This window comes from Pipistrellus kuhlii, unplaced genomic scaffold (assembly GCF_014108245.1).
Source record: "Pipistrellus kuhlii isolate mPipKuh1 unplaced genomic scaffold, mPipKuh1.p scaffold_m20_p_4, whole genome shotgun sequence".
NCBI classification, from domain to species: Eukaryota; Metazoa; Chordata; class Mammalia; order Chiroptera; family Vespertilionidae; genus Pipistrellus; species Pipistrellus kuhlii.
This window is the reverse complement of record NW_023425540.1, coordinates 34,628,580-34,644,411: the sequence shown is the minus strand read 5'-3', so window position 1 is coordinate 34,644,411 and position 15,832 is coordinate 34,628,580. Positions and strand designations below refer to the sequence as shown.

Genomic DNA, 15,832 nt, shown 5'->3' with positions numbered 1-15,832 from the left:
GTAAAGAAATAAAGAGAAAAACAACCAATAATTTCTCCAGGCATTTGAACACGTTTTATAAAGTATTTATTCCTAATAGAATTTAGCAGTCAACATTTTAATAAGAGGGAATCAAGAAGAACATTATCCTTGGCTCCTTCCTTCCAGCCCTTCCTTAATGAACTAGTACCAAAAACTTCAATTCACTAGGCCTAGCATATCTTTAAAAAAAACAAAACAGATGACAACAACAACAACAACAGCAACAACAAAACCCAGCCCAGGCCTGCTGGCTTCGTTGGTTGGAGCATCACTCTGTACACCTAAAGGTTGCTGGGTTTGATTCCAGGTCAGGGCATATACCTGGGTTGTGGGTTCCATCTCCAGTCAGGCTGCACATGGGGGTCAACGGCTTATTGTTTCTCTCTCACATCAATGTTTCTCTCTTTTCCTCTCCCCCCTCTCTCTCAAATCAGTAAGATGGGGCTTTAAACACACACACACAAGCAGTAGAGCTCTCTGCCATTCAAATGTTTCCACTTTATTTTAAGAGAGAGCAGCATTTTATTTAACTCTTGTTAAATAAAAGAGCTGAAAACATATTCATGCACACATGTATTTGCAATAAATGTAATTTAGCCTACTTGAAAGGAAGGTCGGATACAGCAGACCTCTCTCATAAGCGTATCAACTTTTACAGCACTGCATACTATCAGTTAAAAAAAAAAAAACACACACATAGATTTGCACATAGCACAGAAAAGCAAACTCCAGGGACAAATGGAACTGCCAAGCATGGTTAGAGAGGGTGCAATTGGAACACAGAATCTTCAGGAAGGCTGTATTCTGCCCAGTCATCAGCTAGTAGACTCCTGTTAACCATCATGAGTGAAAGGGGTTTTGAGTGGACTAGGTCAACATGACAAAAGCGCAGAAGCATGGGATCACAGGATAGTGTCATCCTTGCTAAATTCAGGACCTCTACTGCGCATTAACAGCTAACTGATCCACTAACAGGTAAGCCTGCATACAAGGCTAAGACCAGACCCTATGAAGAGCGGCCTCCCGCTACGGAAATCAGCATGCTCAAGGTGGGGTGCCTCCAGGACAAACTTCTCCTGCTGGGACAGCGCGATTCTGCGTTCATTCCCTTGGGGAAGGGCGCCTCCATCTGCAATGAGCCCATGAGCCCACAGGACCAAGGCCTTTCCTTCCCATTCCCATATGTCACACCAAGACGCATGTGCACTGTCTGGGGAAGTTCCCAGCTCCTGCATGTGGAATCACTCCCATGAGCGCTCACACAAGAAGCAAAGAGACGGGAGGGCGAGTGAGCCTGCCCCTGACCGGCTGCCCTCCACACCGCCTTGGCGAGCCCTGAAGATCCATCCTTACCTCCGCGTTTCCCGGAGGAGAGAAGGCCGCAGGCAGGCTGCTCTGCCGGCTGTGCTTCCAGCCGCACAGCAGGCTCTGCTGGGCGCGCATCCGGCCCCTTTCCCGCTCCACCAGGCGCTGGCCTGCCCTCAGCTGCTCCAGGTTCTGCAGGTACTCCTGCAGCTGCAGGTCCAGCTCCCCACGGCTCCTACGCAGCTGCTCCTCCTGCGACTGGCACTCCCGCTCGCGCTCCTGCAGCCAGCTCTCCCTGGCCTCCTGCTCGCGCCGCTGCTGGTCCCACCTGCGCTGCCAGCGCCGCTGGTCCTGCTGGAACTGGCGCTGGAGCTTGGGGATGTCCGCCAGCTCCTCCCGCCGCTTCTCCAAGCCACGCTGCTTGTCCGGGTCCTGGAAGGGGCTGCCTCGGAAAGGGAGGCCCGGGGATGGGCTGTCCTGCGGCTGGAGGAGCAGCCTGTGTATCTCGATGTGGCTGTCCTGGATGGTCAAGGCAGCCTGTGGGCAGAGAGGGAGAGGGAAGGCTGCCATGGTGTCTGCTCTTGGGTTGAAACTACCTCCCAACACAAAAGGCAGGACCCAATTTTGCTCTCTTGCTATCTCTGTCCCTTGGCTCGGTGACCTCCAGAGTTCAGCCTTGGCACTCAGATGGGCTCGTCTACACCTCCCAGGGGCAGGACCTGGGACTTTACACACCAAAGAACAGAGCACGGAAGCAACAGGCACCCCTGCCTCCAGAAGTGGGCTTTGTTGCTGGCTCTTGGATAATATTTCTGAATGAGAACTCAGTGCATAAATTTACACGACTCTGCATTCCTGTTCTGAATCTCACACGCTCTCAGAATTCATGAGAAGTTAAGAATCTACAATATATAAACCCGGTAGTATCTTTTACTTGAGTCTCAAGCCAGAAGTTACTTAAGCTACATAAAAATGAAGATATAAAAATAAAATTCGACCACTTGTAGACTTTTGGTAAATAACCTTTTTATAGTATAACTAGAGGCCCGGTGCACGAAATTCATGCATGGGGAGGGGTGTCCCTCAGGCCAGCCTGCACCCTCTCCAATCTAGGACCCCTCTCACAATCTAGGACTGCTGGGTCCCAACCGCTTGCCTGCATGCCTGCCTGATTGCCCCTAACCACTTCTGCCTGCAAGCTTAATCACCTCATAACCACTCCCCTGCCAGTTTGATCAATGCCTAACTGCTTCCCTGCCAGCCGATTGCCCCTAACTGCCCTCCCCTGCTGGCCTGGTCACCCTTAACTGCCCTCCCCTACAGACCTGCTTCCCCGCCCCCCCAACTTCCTTCCCTTGCAGGCTTAGTCACCCCCAACTGCCCTCCTCTGCCAACTTGGTTAGCCCTATCTGCCCTCCCCGGCAGGCCTGAATGCCCACAACTGCCCTACCTTGCTGGCCATCTTTGACGACATGGGGGGGGGGGGCCATCTTGTGTGTTGGAGTATTGGTCATTTGCATATCACTCTTTTATTAGATAGGATGCCCAGGAATAGCAGTTGATAGAGTATGTAGGTGGTAAAGATAGTCTCATTACTGTTATTTCTTTATATGATAGCAGGAAGGCCATGGTTTAAGCTGAAATTCATTTGTTAGCAGTTGCTAACAGGAAGCTGGAATGGTTAAGGAAACATAGATACTCTAAAGCCCAGAGGATATTACCAACTAGATTAAAAAAACATCTTGAGTTACCGTATCTGCCTGTGAAAACTTTGGCCACATCACAGGAAGTAACTGCCGAGATTTGGAAGGATTCCACAGGAGAAAAAAAATATCCGTGAATACCCTTGGAAGCTTTTAATTTTAAAAGTTCCCACTTAAAGTGCAAAGAGGCACAGAGGGGACTAATTGGAAATGGCCACATACTGGGTAGGTGTGTGTGTTTTGACTCGTTATGAGAAATTATTACTCTTTTAGGGATACGTTCACATTTCTCTTTCCTAAGAATTTTTAAAACTGTCCATGTAACAGATGCTGGGAAGATGGGGATTTGACCATTAGTTCTTTGTTAGATCAGCAGTTTCCCATACTTTTGAAAGTTAAAGGAGTAAGGTAGATTTTAAATTGGTACTTATTTTGGAATAAGATTCAAAAAAATGTATTCACTGGAAACTTTTGAAGTAAAATTCATGGTTTTACATTTGAAAAGAATTCTTAAAATTTCAAATTCACACCAACCTTTGATTCATGTTCTTTAGAAGTTATTACCAAGAGAACAACGATCACTGAGAATAGGTACTGGTTACTCTGATCATTAAGTATCAGGTAATGAGCCACTCAGGACTCTGAGGACCTGTTGGAAAAACTGTAGCCTGTACATCACCATTTAATTCTAACAAATCTCAGGCATCGGTATAGTGAAACAAACAAAAATCCAATATTTTGCATGTCAAAACAACCATAAGCAAAGATAACTCTCATGTAAGGGCTGCAATTAGATTAAGTGCTACCTACCATGAAGTATTCCTCACATCTACTTACATTTCAGATAGGAACATTTTCTTCTTAGCAGAGAGGTAGAATTTGAAGATTGGATTGCATTCATTTTTACACTTAACGTTGACATTGATAATTAGGACAGAGAATAGCACTTGCTTTTCAACTTTAGGGAAAATTCCCAGTTTGCTTCTCCTAACTTCTTTTTCCTGGAGTGATTCTGTGGCCTTTCCTTCCTGCTTTGCCAATACCTCATCTAACTCCGCTCTCCTAATACAAGCATCAAACTTCATTCTCATGCGATCCAAAAATGTTTATGTAAAAACTTCAAGCATGCATAAGAAACTCAGCTTCACAAGAGATGTCTGTGCCACGAACAGGAATTTCTCAGAGCCTGTATCCTGAGACCAGCTCAAAAGCTTTCGTTAGGAGAATCCCATGTGGCTTCAGCCTAATGAGTGGCAAAGATTAGGCCATTTAGGTCACCTGGCTCTTCTGAACCTTGAACCCACAGAGGGCTGGCTGCATTCAAAGTTGAAAAGAAGAGATATGACTTTGTGTTTTCATCAGGCAACACACACCAGGATACTCAATGTTCCTATCTCCCCAAAGTTAATGAGGATATATACTCTGACTATATCCCCTCTCAGTTAATATGGAGAAGAAAGAATATTTGTTTTCCATGATAAATGCAATCTCTAAGAACTTCTACCCCAAACCAGCCTATCTAATGTAAGACAGTAAAGGCAGTTCCACTAAATCTGAAACAAGACGAGGATGCTTACTATTACCACTATTACCTAATACAGTTTCAGAAGTTCAATCTAGCCAAAGCAGCAAGCCAGGAAAGTAAAAACTGATATAATTATTGAAAAATAGCCATAATAACATTACTTTCAAATTTTTACTTTCTATCTGGAATATTCCAAAGAATAAACAGAAAAACTATTAAAATATAAGATTCAATGAGTGGCCAGTTACAAAATAAAAATATAAAAATCAAGACCCTTATCAGCAACCACCACTGGGGAAGCATAAAATATATATATATTCCTTTCACAATAAGGACAATGAGACAAACATCTAGAAATCAACTTAGCAGAAAAACAAACAAACAATACCTACACGAAGATAATCTCAAAGCTTCCAAGCAGAGCATGAAATAAGAGATGACTAACATGTTCAAAGACATGAGGACTAATCATTGCAAAATTGCCAATTCTCCACAATTGAATTCATAAATACAGGGTGGGACAAAGGTAGGTTTGTATGGAAAATAATCCAAGAATGAATAAATAATAATACAAGAATAAACTCTGTTTTGAGTACTCAGAACGGTAAACCTACTTTTGCCCCACCCTGTATAATGAGATTTTAATTAAACAGTCTCAGTAGAAAGGAAAAAACTTGTTAGTCATTCAAAAACTCTTTATGAAAAAACATACAGATAAGCATAGAAAGAAATAGGAGGAAACTGGCACTGTCATATATGTAAATGTAATCCAAAACTTGAATAATTAAGACAGTGGCACAGAGTAAGAATCGGTAGATGATCAATGGAACATGAGAGAAAAAAAAGTCTTGATGCAGTTGAAGTACAAATAAGAAAAAGTCAAAGGTAGCATGACTTTATTTTTGTTTTCTGGTGAAAACTTAAAATCAGACAATTTTATTTTATTTTCATATTCAACAGCTATAAGATAGGAAGTATGACTGGTAATAAAATCAGTAGGAAAAATGTTTAATCTTAAGAGTCATCCAAACAAGTTAAATTAAGATAATCTGATACGTTGACCAATTTTCAAATCGAGAAGTAGAGAGGGGTATCAATTAATTACTTTGACAAAGTCTATTAAAGAACTAAAAAAAATGTTCCAGTAATTTCCCTAAGGAAACACTCAGATATCTTCAAAAAAAAAAAAATTGGTGTGTAAGGATAATGCTAGAGTGTTATTAATACAAAAGTATTAATTATAAGGAACTAGGAAAATAGCTTTAATAGACTGAGAACATTATGTAACCATAAAAACTGCTATAGAATAACCACTGATGACACAGAAAAGTACATGTCCCAAGACTCTGTGTGAAATGATTCTAAGAAACAGGAGAGAGACACACCAGCATGACATTAGTAATTCTCCCCGTAGAATCACAAGTTATCTTATTTGTATTCTCCAAATTATTCTACAAATTTATGTACAATACAACCATTGCTTTTATGTCATTCTAAAATATTTTTAATTCACAAATTAAGCAATGAGATGCATTCAGCCTTTCTTGTGTGTGCCCTAAGAGACCATCCAAACCTACAATCCTAAATGCAGCAGGATGCTATGTCTGTCCTTCCTGGTCAGACGGCACATCACTGGACAGCAGGCTCAGTGGTCCTTCTGCCTTCGTGTGCCAGCACAGCGAGAGCACTCTGTACGTGTTGGGTGGATGAACAAATCAAAGAACGAGCAGCATGTGGATTATTTAACTGCTCTCAAGGCCTAAGGCCAACATGTGGAAGTGAAAAATGTTTAGGTGTGAATTTAAGTTTTCAGCAGAAAATGGGAAGCCTGCTACACTCACCTAAGAGTTTCACTGTAGACTTCAAGCCGGGTCATATTCATCCGTATTTTTTTTTTTAAGATATGAACTGTTTTATGGTTTCAGAAGAGAATGATATAAAAATGTAGCAGTGGTGCTGCCCCGTGATGACAAAACCAGGTGAAGTTCAGCACACCTCGCTGAGTTACCTCGGGGGTTGGCACTCCTGTAAGATCACTCACTACCTCACAAATGCTCTGGTTTTTAACGCCTGGGAGTCATCAAATAAAGCGACGTGCATGGATAGAAACATTCACAGGGTCAAACATTAGAGGAGCGTAGTTACCTGCAGGCTGTACAAGAGACGGGTTAAATTCTGTATCGCTTGTATAATCTGAAAAATAAGATCCTAAGTGTCAAATTCTGGAAAAGGCATTGATACCCACAAAAGAAGAGAGGATGGCGGTGTGTTTAAGGTATGCACAACTCACCTCAGACTGGGAGGAACCTGGAAAACTTCTATTATCCTCCTAAAATATACAAAAGCATAAGAAAATGAATAATCACTCCGCTTTGGAAAAGCTGCTCTGCAGTGTTCCCAAATGTATGGCCGCGGGTAAATCACTCCACTCTCTCTGAGCTCTTCTGTGGTGACTCCCTCTCCCCCCAGAAATCAAAGCCTAGAGAACTAACAATCGCGTCATGAAAGCCCCCTCTGCGCAAGCTTGGTCTTTGAGAGGCAAGCCATCCTTCTGCCCAACCATTCCCTAAGACTACGAGGGCTGATGGCCAGGAAACACTGCACAGGCCAGGTAAGAGACAAGCTGTGCCTGCACACACCACTGTGGATCCAGCTCTCCTGTGCCTGAGGGAAGCTGTCTCCCAGACCAAACTGGCCCCTAGCATCCCGGATCCAGATGTGGAAGCTGGAGAGCATCATGGCCTGGTCTCTAGCTGCCTGTCTCAATGTCTGAGATTCACAGAGCCATGAGTGGGCAGAAGGAACCAGACCCGGAGATGGCTCAAGGGAGAGCAGTTAGCTGACCTGCTCCAGATCCTGGGGAACCTCCATGCTGGCCTCAATAGAACCACTACAGCAGAGGCCATACATGGCACAACAGGGGACCATCTGCCCTGGGGGATGGGGTCTCTCTACTCACACATGAAGGGCACACATGGGTAAGGAGGGTTTCTGGTTTCCAGAATTGAATGGAACATTTGTCTATTCGTTTATTGTCTGTCTTTTCTCACTAGAAGGTCAGGCAATGAATAGCAAGGTTTCACCTGTGTATTCAATGCTATATCCACATACCTGCCTGGTAGGAAAAGGACACTCACTCCATTCTATAAATAGATTTGGACACCCAGTAGGTAGTCACACTTTATGTTATGAAAGGTCATCAGATTCCTGCTCGCCAAGAGCCTACAGTCTCCCATTGCTCTTGTCGGAGCAGCTTTAAGCTGAAACTACAAGAAACAGTCAGCTGTTGGTGCTCAGGTAAGGTTGGGCTTGTTAAATTCAATAGTTCAGGCAGGTGATGCCCTGATGACCTAGCCAGACCTCTTCCCTCACAGCCAGTTAAAGATGTCGTCATTCACCAGCACCTCTGACAGGGGGAGGCCAAAGGACGGAGAAGGGGCTGAAGCTTAGTCAGGAGATCTGGTCCCAACCCTCTGGGAGATAACGGGCTAAGAACTGCCCTTCTGTAGTGAGTTTTGGAATTCTCTCTGCATTCCTGGTTCTGTCCTTGCTCCACGCTCCATGGTTTTTGTAATGAAAGGATAGCTTGATATACAGTTTTTATATTCTATAAAAATTAGAAACATAGGAATGAGTTATGCAACTTGTGGTCACTTATTTCCAAGAACCACGCGAGGTTTGATACAAGATGGGATTGTGTAACATAATCTTTTTAATGGAGTTGGTGCGCCACCTTCTGATCAATGTGCAGAGCTGCAGGTGGTGATTCACAAGATATTTTGTAATGTTTAAAAATTCTTTCAGAAAAAAAATTTTTTTTAAACCTTACCTAATTAAGGTCTCTAATTATAAAATAGACATTGTACATTTTTTCAAGTTTGATTTTAAGTGATCCATCCTCGTCAGCTCATTTAGTTTATCAAAATACCTTATTAATGGCAAATTTTCCAGATAAGTTTATGCAAAGAGGAATCTAGACCCTTCATCTCACTTACCTGTTACTGAAACATGGAAGGAAAAGACTTTAAGGGTGGGATCCAGCCACCACAGCTTTCTGTCACGAGAAAACTATCAGTGCTCAAACCCTCCCCTTCCTTTCTCTAACAACGCAAAAGCAGTTGGGAGCCACAGACTTAAAAGGGAAGTCCCCACTGAAAAGGATGGAATGCAGAACATTTAAAAAAGAAAGGTTAGACAGTATGCAGGCAGAGCACTGCATTCCTATTTTCATGTTGGCCTGTGAAGTTTTAAACAGCCACGGCCATCTTTAAAAATACCTTCGGATTTGGGTTCTCAGTCATGTGTGTATTTTTACAAAATATATATATGTCATATAAAATGTTACATATATAAAGATCTGGCATGTCATTTGCCCACACTGATACATATTGCTATTTGGGGGTGCACCTCGCTCGATTTTAGATAAAGCTAAACTCTCAGGCCAAGCCAATCCTGGGGAGGCCTACTAGCCACCTCCAACAGTCATAGTCTTGGTTCCTCTCTATTTCTGACATCTCAGTTTCACTTGAAGTTAAGAGGAAGTTTCCCACATTTAATTTTTATAACATGTGGATATGATGTCAAAAAGAAAAAAGAAAAAAAAAGAGGCCCCAGGCAGAAAAAGAAAAGAGAGGGAGGGAGGGAGGGAGGGAGGGAGGGAGGGAGGGAGGGAGGGAGGAAGGAAGGAAGGAAGGAAGGAAGGAAGGAAGGAAGGAAGGAAGGAAGGAAGGAAGGAAGGTTCTGAAATCAAAATTATTTGTGCCACTTTAGTGCCACCTGGTGGCATAAAGGCCCCGATGCCTGGAAACATCCCTTGGTCAAGAGCTGCTGAATGTAGTGGTGAAAAGCTAGAGGCTTCAGCGCAGAAAGTGAAAGTGAGACCAGAAGACACACAAATAAACATTGGAGTTTTCAATCTTTTTAATAACTTTTAAAAATTTTTTCAAGTGTTTCTTTGTTTACACCTCCATGGTATAGGAAGAGCAAGAACATTTTTAGGAGAAATAAGTTAGAAAGTTTAAATATAAATATTGAACTTGAGAACAATTCAGGAAAACATGTTCATACCACTTGGGGCCATGGACAGACCAGGGCCTGAGGTTGTTTTATTACACAAAGTAACCGGTACCATTTACTAGCAAATCAGTTCACAATACCTTCTCCCCCGCATCAGAGGCCGTCAACTCGGCTCCCACACCCTGGGTCCCGGGTTCCACATCCCAACAGCCTCTTCCTCCTGTCCCTTCTGTGACTAGTGCTAGAAGGGTGCCGTTGAGACAGAAACAAAAAGGACATCGTCACACATCAGCCAGCGGACTGGGCTCTTTTGCATACAGCTGACCCACATTTTCCCTTGAACACACACCATGAGATCACACGTATGGAATATTCTCACATCCGGGGCTAGAACCACTAAAATAGCTCAGAGCAACGCAGAGACCCTGCCCTCAGGGAGCTTACAGGCTAACGGGTACCACGCTGACAAAGGGCATCAGTTATCAGCCATCGTTTTGTTTTTTCTTCTTGTCTTGCAGAGAGGTGTTCGTGTGATGGTGGTGGCACTGAGAAGGCGGACTCTCCATCTCACTCACACTGAACAGGAACAAGCCGCCTGGGGAGGGGTGGTGTTGAAAACAGGCAGCATGGGGCAGAGCCAGGCTGGCAGGCCCAGAGCCAGGCACAGGGGTCTGGCAGGCTCCCGGGGGCCGCAGCGGAGCAGCGGGCCAGACACAGGGCTGAGCAGGGAGGACTCATCCTCCAGAAGGGGAACTGGTTTTCAAAAACAATTTTCAAGTGGATTTTTTTTCTCGCAACTCTTGCTGATGCTCTAAATTTATAACACTGCTACTACTGTATGTTTAACCTATAAAAACTGAAGTATTTCTAGTCCAGAAATACTTTAAGTACCACCTACAGATGTCATTCCTCTCATTAAATCTCTGTTGGTGGGATGACAGGCTTGCCGTACACGGATTAAACAAAACCTTCTCACGCCCTCTCACACGCAGAAGTTCCCTGGACTTCTGTTTTTTACCTCAGTGCCATCTTGAGACTTTATTTCTGATAGAGGAAATACTGTTCTCTCCTTGTTTCGAAGAGAGTCCTCTAATACAAAGGAGTTTTTGTTTAAGCATGAATGACTCCAAATTATATCAGCTAAAAAATAAGTTCATTTTGCCCACGACAGGTAGCACTTGTTCATGTATATAGTGAAGGGACATTTTTATAAAGACTTTTTCTGTCCCTAACACGTGGTTCCCCTCTTGGGCACTGTTCTTAACGCTTAGCGAGATGCCAAAAGCATAAACAAAAGCATTAGCCATTCTCTCTCTTCCCCCTCGTAGGCAGGAGGACCCTCCGCTGGGGAAGGCAGCTGATGGTGGGGCACATGAAGGCGGAAGGGAATCTCTGTTCCTGTGGTGAGTTCCGAGGGGACGAGAGGGTGTGCAGAACTTTGTAGGGAGCAGACTGTACTCCCCGACCTGATGAGCTCTACTGAGGCCTGGAACAGAGGGCCTTGCGTGGCCCACATCCTCAAAGGGACCTGGGCCTGACCTCGCAGGACACAATCCTCAAAGTCAAAGCCGGGCTGAGCCTTCAGGTACAGGCCCTCATGTAGGGGTTGTACTTTGTCCTCATCCACGTTACAAAGAGAATCAAACTCTGGCAGCACCACGTTCCAGTCCAGCCCAAAGCTGAAGAGGTGTTTGGGGGTACAGGACCCCGCCCACGTGCCCCTGCCCCTCCTCTCCGGGAAGCCTGATATCAGAGCCAGCCTCTCGGTGGCTGTGGCAGATGTCCTCGGGGAGGTGGATACGGACAGGGAGCGCCCTGGCAGCCTGCTCTGCGGGAGGGAGGGCGCGGCCCTGTGCTCCGAGCAGCTGTGCAGCCGAGCACGGCCCCTCCCAGCTGTCCTGGGGTGAGAGCAGCAGATCCCTACACGTATTTTTAGATAGAACTTCCTTAATGGCATAATGAGGTTCTTCTTTGAGAGGAAATCACCCAGGGCAGTACAACTCCCCTGATGAATCTGGGCTGTGTCGAAATGAAAAACATATGTGCACATTCTGAAAATAGAAACCCAGGATTAGATAAAGCAGAACTTAAGAGGGGAAAATAATTACGGACGCTACTGAAAAAAAAAAAATGTATAGAATTTTAAAACGGTACCGCTTCCATTCATCTTATTTAGCCAATGGATATTTGTAGAAAAATTCTGAGACAATTTAATCCTCCAATTTCTAGCTACTAAAAGACATAGACCGGGTGGGAGTAAGGTTTTTTATCACCCGGACATAATAAAAATTATAGTTGTAAATATCTTTGCATGCTCTTATATCAGTAACCTTTGGAAAATTAAATATTTAGCTTACCACTATACATATAACAGTATAAATAGGTTTAGAGAAATGATCTAAATCAATTCTCTACAATCTATTTTTCTGTATTTAAAAATTATTGAAACAGTATTTTAATAAATAAATTCTAACCTGAAGTGTATGACAACATTAATCAAGAATCTTTTGGCACTTCTGCTATGTTTGATTGTTGTTGTTGTTTTAGTTTTCTTTTGAAGATTGTTTTAATTGAATTTATTGGTGTGACGTTGGTTAATAAAACTATATAGGTTCCAGGTGTACAATTCTCTAATACATCATCTATAACCTGTATTGTGTGTTCACCACCCAAAGTCAATTCTCCTTCCATCACCATTTATCCTTCCTTTATCCTCTCCCACCTCCTCTCACCCCCTTTTCCTCTGGCAATCATGCTGTTGTAAGTGGTTATGAGATGTTGTTGTTGTTTTTTGTTTTTGTTTTTGCTTAATCCCTTCACCTTTCTCACCCAGCCCCCACCCCTCACCTCTGACAGCTGTCTGTTCTCTGTATCTATGAGTCTTGTTCTGTTTTGTTTGTTAGTTTATTTTATTAGATTCCACATATAAGTGAAATCATATGGTACTTGTCCTTCTCTAACTGGCTTATTCACTGAGCATAATATTCTTCCTATGTATCCATTGCTTTTAACCCCACCACCACACGTGTGTGTGTGTGTGTGTGTGTGTGCGTGTTCCTACTCTGCTCAGTTCTGTTTTCTCCACTGATGCAGAGGAGATTAACTGAAAGGTCTCATTTTCTCAAAAAATAAAGATTGAATATAACTTTTAAAACTGTATTCAATAAGTTATATAAAAAATTAGTAAGTTTAGGGGGAGGTACAAAGCTTGCCTGGGCAACAGCAATACAACCCACCAGCTGCCTATTGCTTCTGTCCTTATCCTTTAACAACAGAGTCATTATTACACGTAAAGAAGGCTAGTGGACTTATTCTAGGGGGGGTTTCAAATTTTAAGAAATGCATTACTACCCCTTCAAATAGGAATACAGGCGTTGCCCTGGTGTTATGTAACCATCTCACACACGGGGTTGTGTGCAGGCTCACAGCAAACGCCCGCAGCTCACTTACAAGCAGTAGGTGGTCCTGGTGCGTCACCGCTGGGCACCTCAGGCAGGGTGGCTTCTCCACACCCCTCCTCCTCTGGGGACTGACCGGCATCGCCCACCTGGGAGGCCTTCACTGCCACCTGCAGGCTTTCAGCTAAGAAGCAGGAAAGTGAAAGTCAATTTAAAAGTAAGTGCATGAACCTACCGGGTGCACTTACAGCTGCTCAAGTGGAAGACAATACAATAATTCACAAATAATAATACAAGAATAAACTGTGTGTTGCATACTCACAATCACAAACCTACCCTGTATCCGTGTGTATTTTAACAATTAGACCAGAAGTTGGCAAACTATATTTGACCTGTGTCTGTTTTTATATGTACCAGGAGCATTAAAAAAATGGTTTTTACATTTTTAAAGAGTCAAAATACATACACATGCACAGACACAGAAAAATGTGGTCCAGAAAGTTTATGTAGCCTGCAAAGCCTAAAGTATTTACTATTCAGCCCTTCACAGAAAAAGCTTGCCAACCTGCAATCTAAAGCAATACTTTAAGCATCATTTTTTGATAGAGAATTCAATTTAAAAAAAACTTGTATAAAAATATATCACTTTCAGTAAATGAGTGTGTTGAAAAATATTCAATTAATTTAAATATGATATTGAGCATTAGGATTTTAATACTTGCTACTCTGAAATGTTAGTTATTCTTCAAAAAGAGTATGTCTCCAGCCCTGGCTGGTGTGGCTTGTTGGTTAAGTGTCATCCTGTGCACTGAAGGGTTGCCGGTTCAATTCCTGGTTAGAGCACATACCCACATTACAAGTTCAATGTTCTTTCTCACATCTATGATATTCTCTCTCTCTCTCTCTCTCTCTCTCTCTCTCTCTCTCTCTCTCTCTCTCTCTCTCATCATTTTTTTTTTAAAGAGTATTTCTCCAAACATGCCTTTAAAAAGATTCCCATTCCTCATGGTAGACCTATTGGATCAGATTCTCAGAGTAGAAAAAAAGGGGATTTGCACTTTAAACAAGCTCCTAAAATTTTAAGTGAAGTTTTTCTATTTACAATAAAAGATTTTCAACTGGCATGTGGAACAGGATTATTTTGAGGACTCTATAAATATTTCCAAAACACTGTGTCCAATGCTTTAATTTAGCAAATTGATAACCTTCCCTGTTCCGTGGACTACAGGGCATCTGATAACTAGTAAGGAGAGTCTGCAGGTTGGAGAAGAGAGACATAACTGAAGGCTCCACAAGGTAGCACATATTCAATGCTAAGTTCTATCAGCCAGGTATTTGAGCATTACAAAATGATACAAACTCATGGACACAGAGCACATTGTTATGATTGTCAGATAGGAGGGGGGTTGGGAAGCTGGGTGAAAAAGAGGAAGGAATTAAAAGGTACAAATCGCCAGTTATCAGAACAGTCACAGGGAGGTAAAGTACCATGTGGGGAAGATAATCACTCGGAGTTTTTAGGAAAGCATCACTGTTTCCTGAGCCCCAACCACCGTGCACACTGCAGATGCTCAATAAACATTTGATGAATGAATGCATAAGTCCATCAGCAGACCTCACGTCACATCACCTTTGTGCTGCTCTGCAGACCCGGACCCTCAATCGGTCTTAGATCCCATGGACCCTAAGATCTCCTCCCACTAACGTTGAGGTGCTAAGGCAGAGCTTGGCAAACATTTTCTGCAAAGAACCAGATTGTAAATACTATAGGCTTCATGGGCCATACTGTCTCTGTTGTAACTATTCGTCCTTGCCACTGCAGCAAGAGAGCAGCTGTAGATGATATGTACACAGTGGGTGTGGCTGTGTCCCAACTAAACTCTACAAAGACAGGCGGTGGCCACATTCAGTCTGTGGCCTGTACGTTACCAGCCCTTGTGCTGCACAGTAGCCCTCTCTCAGGTGGTGGCTGTTTTATCTCCCAAGCTCTTTGTCCCTACTGCCACTTCCAGCCCCATTTCTCCCCCTAAGTCCCTTTTTACCTTAAAGTTTCCCTTACACCCCTCACTGCTCCTTGGTGCCATTCACCAGCAGACTCCTTGAACAATTTAAGCACCTGGTACAATTTACCACCTCCCCACAATTCACTCCTCTCCAAACGGTGACTCCAATTCCACGAACACAGAACTTCCAATGCCCTGGCGTTCCCTGGCCTTGTTGTCTGCCCTGCCTCAGCCACCAACTGCCACATTTACACCCTGGACACTGTCCTTCTCCACTCAGCAGTCAGAGGGCTTGCTTTAAAACACAAGGGAAATCACTCTTCAACTCAAAACTCTGCGATGCTTCCCAGTGTCTCCTAGTCACGTAGGATGCAATTCAAAGTCCTCAGCTCCATCCAGGGAACCTGGTCCTAGTTCACGCCGACTCCTCCCTGCCACTTCCCAGCACTCACTTCACTTCACCTGCACTGTCCTCCGTGCTGTTCCCCAGACAAACCTGGCACTCACCTGCCTCAGGGCCTTCGCGCCCGCTGTTCCTGTGTCTGGAACACTCTTTTCCCAGATTCTACCTGGATTTTTCAGTTCCTTGTATCTGCTCATATAGCACTATATCAAAGGAGGCCTCCACGGTCTGCCCTCTCCAAAGTAAAACCTCCCCAACCCCATTACTCCCTAACCCCCACACCCTGCTCATTTTTCTTCAGAGCACTTGACATTTAACCTGACATGTTTATTTCCTTACATTTTGCTGTTTCAAGAGAGGCAGGACTTTGTCTTATTGTAGTACCGAAGGCCCGGTGCATGAAATTTGTGCACAGGGAGGATACCTAGGCCTGGCCAGCAATCAGGGCCCATTGGAGC

The 15,832-nt window shown here is 43.7% G+C and overlaps 1 protein-coding gene across 8 annotated transcripts in view; it reads right to left on the bottom strand.

Moving 5' to 3' along the window:
• Positions 1-15,832, bottom strand: part of ARHGEF28 (Rho guanine nucleotide exchange factor 28) — a 238,305-nt gene that overhangs the window by 28,059 nt on the left and 194,414 nt on the right. For 6 of the 8 annotated variants that reach the window (XM_036410844.2, XM_036410845.2, XM_036410849.2 and 3 more), the window contains 5 exons: positions 13,021-13,152; positions 9,711-9,811; positions 6,845-6,883; positions 6,700-6,747; positions 1,375-1,863 (listed from right to left, as the gene is read on the bottom strand). In XM_036410844.2, the coding sequence (XP_036266737.1) occupies positions 1,375-1,863; positions 6,700-6,747; positions 6,845-6,883; positions 9,711-9,811; positions 13,021-13,152 (809 nt within the window). Of the gene's footprint in view, positions 1-1,374; positions 1,864-3,866; positions 3,938-6,699; positions 6,748-6,844; positions 6,884-9,710; positions 9,812-13,020; positions 13,153-15,832 lie in introns of those variants that run through there. The other 2 variants (XM_036410854.2, XM_036410855.2) reach the window with 2 other exon arrangements.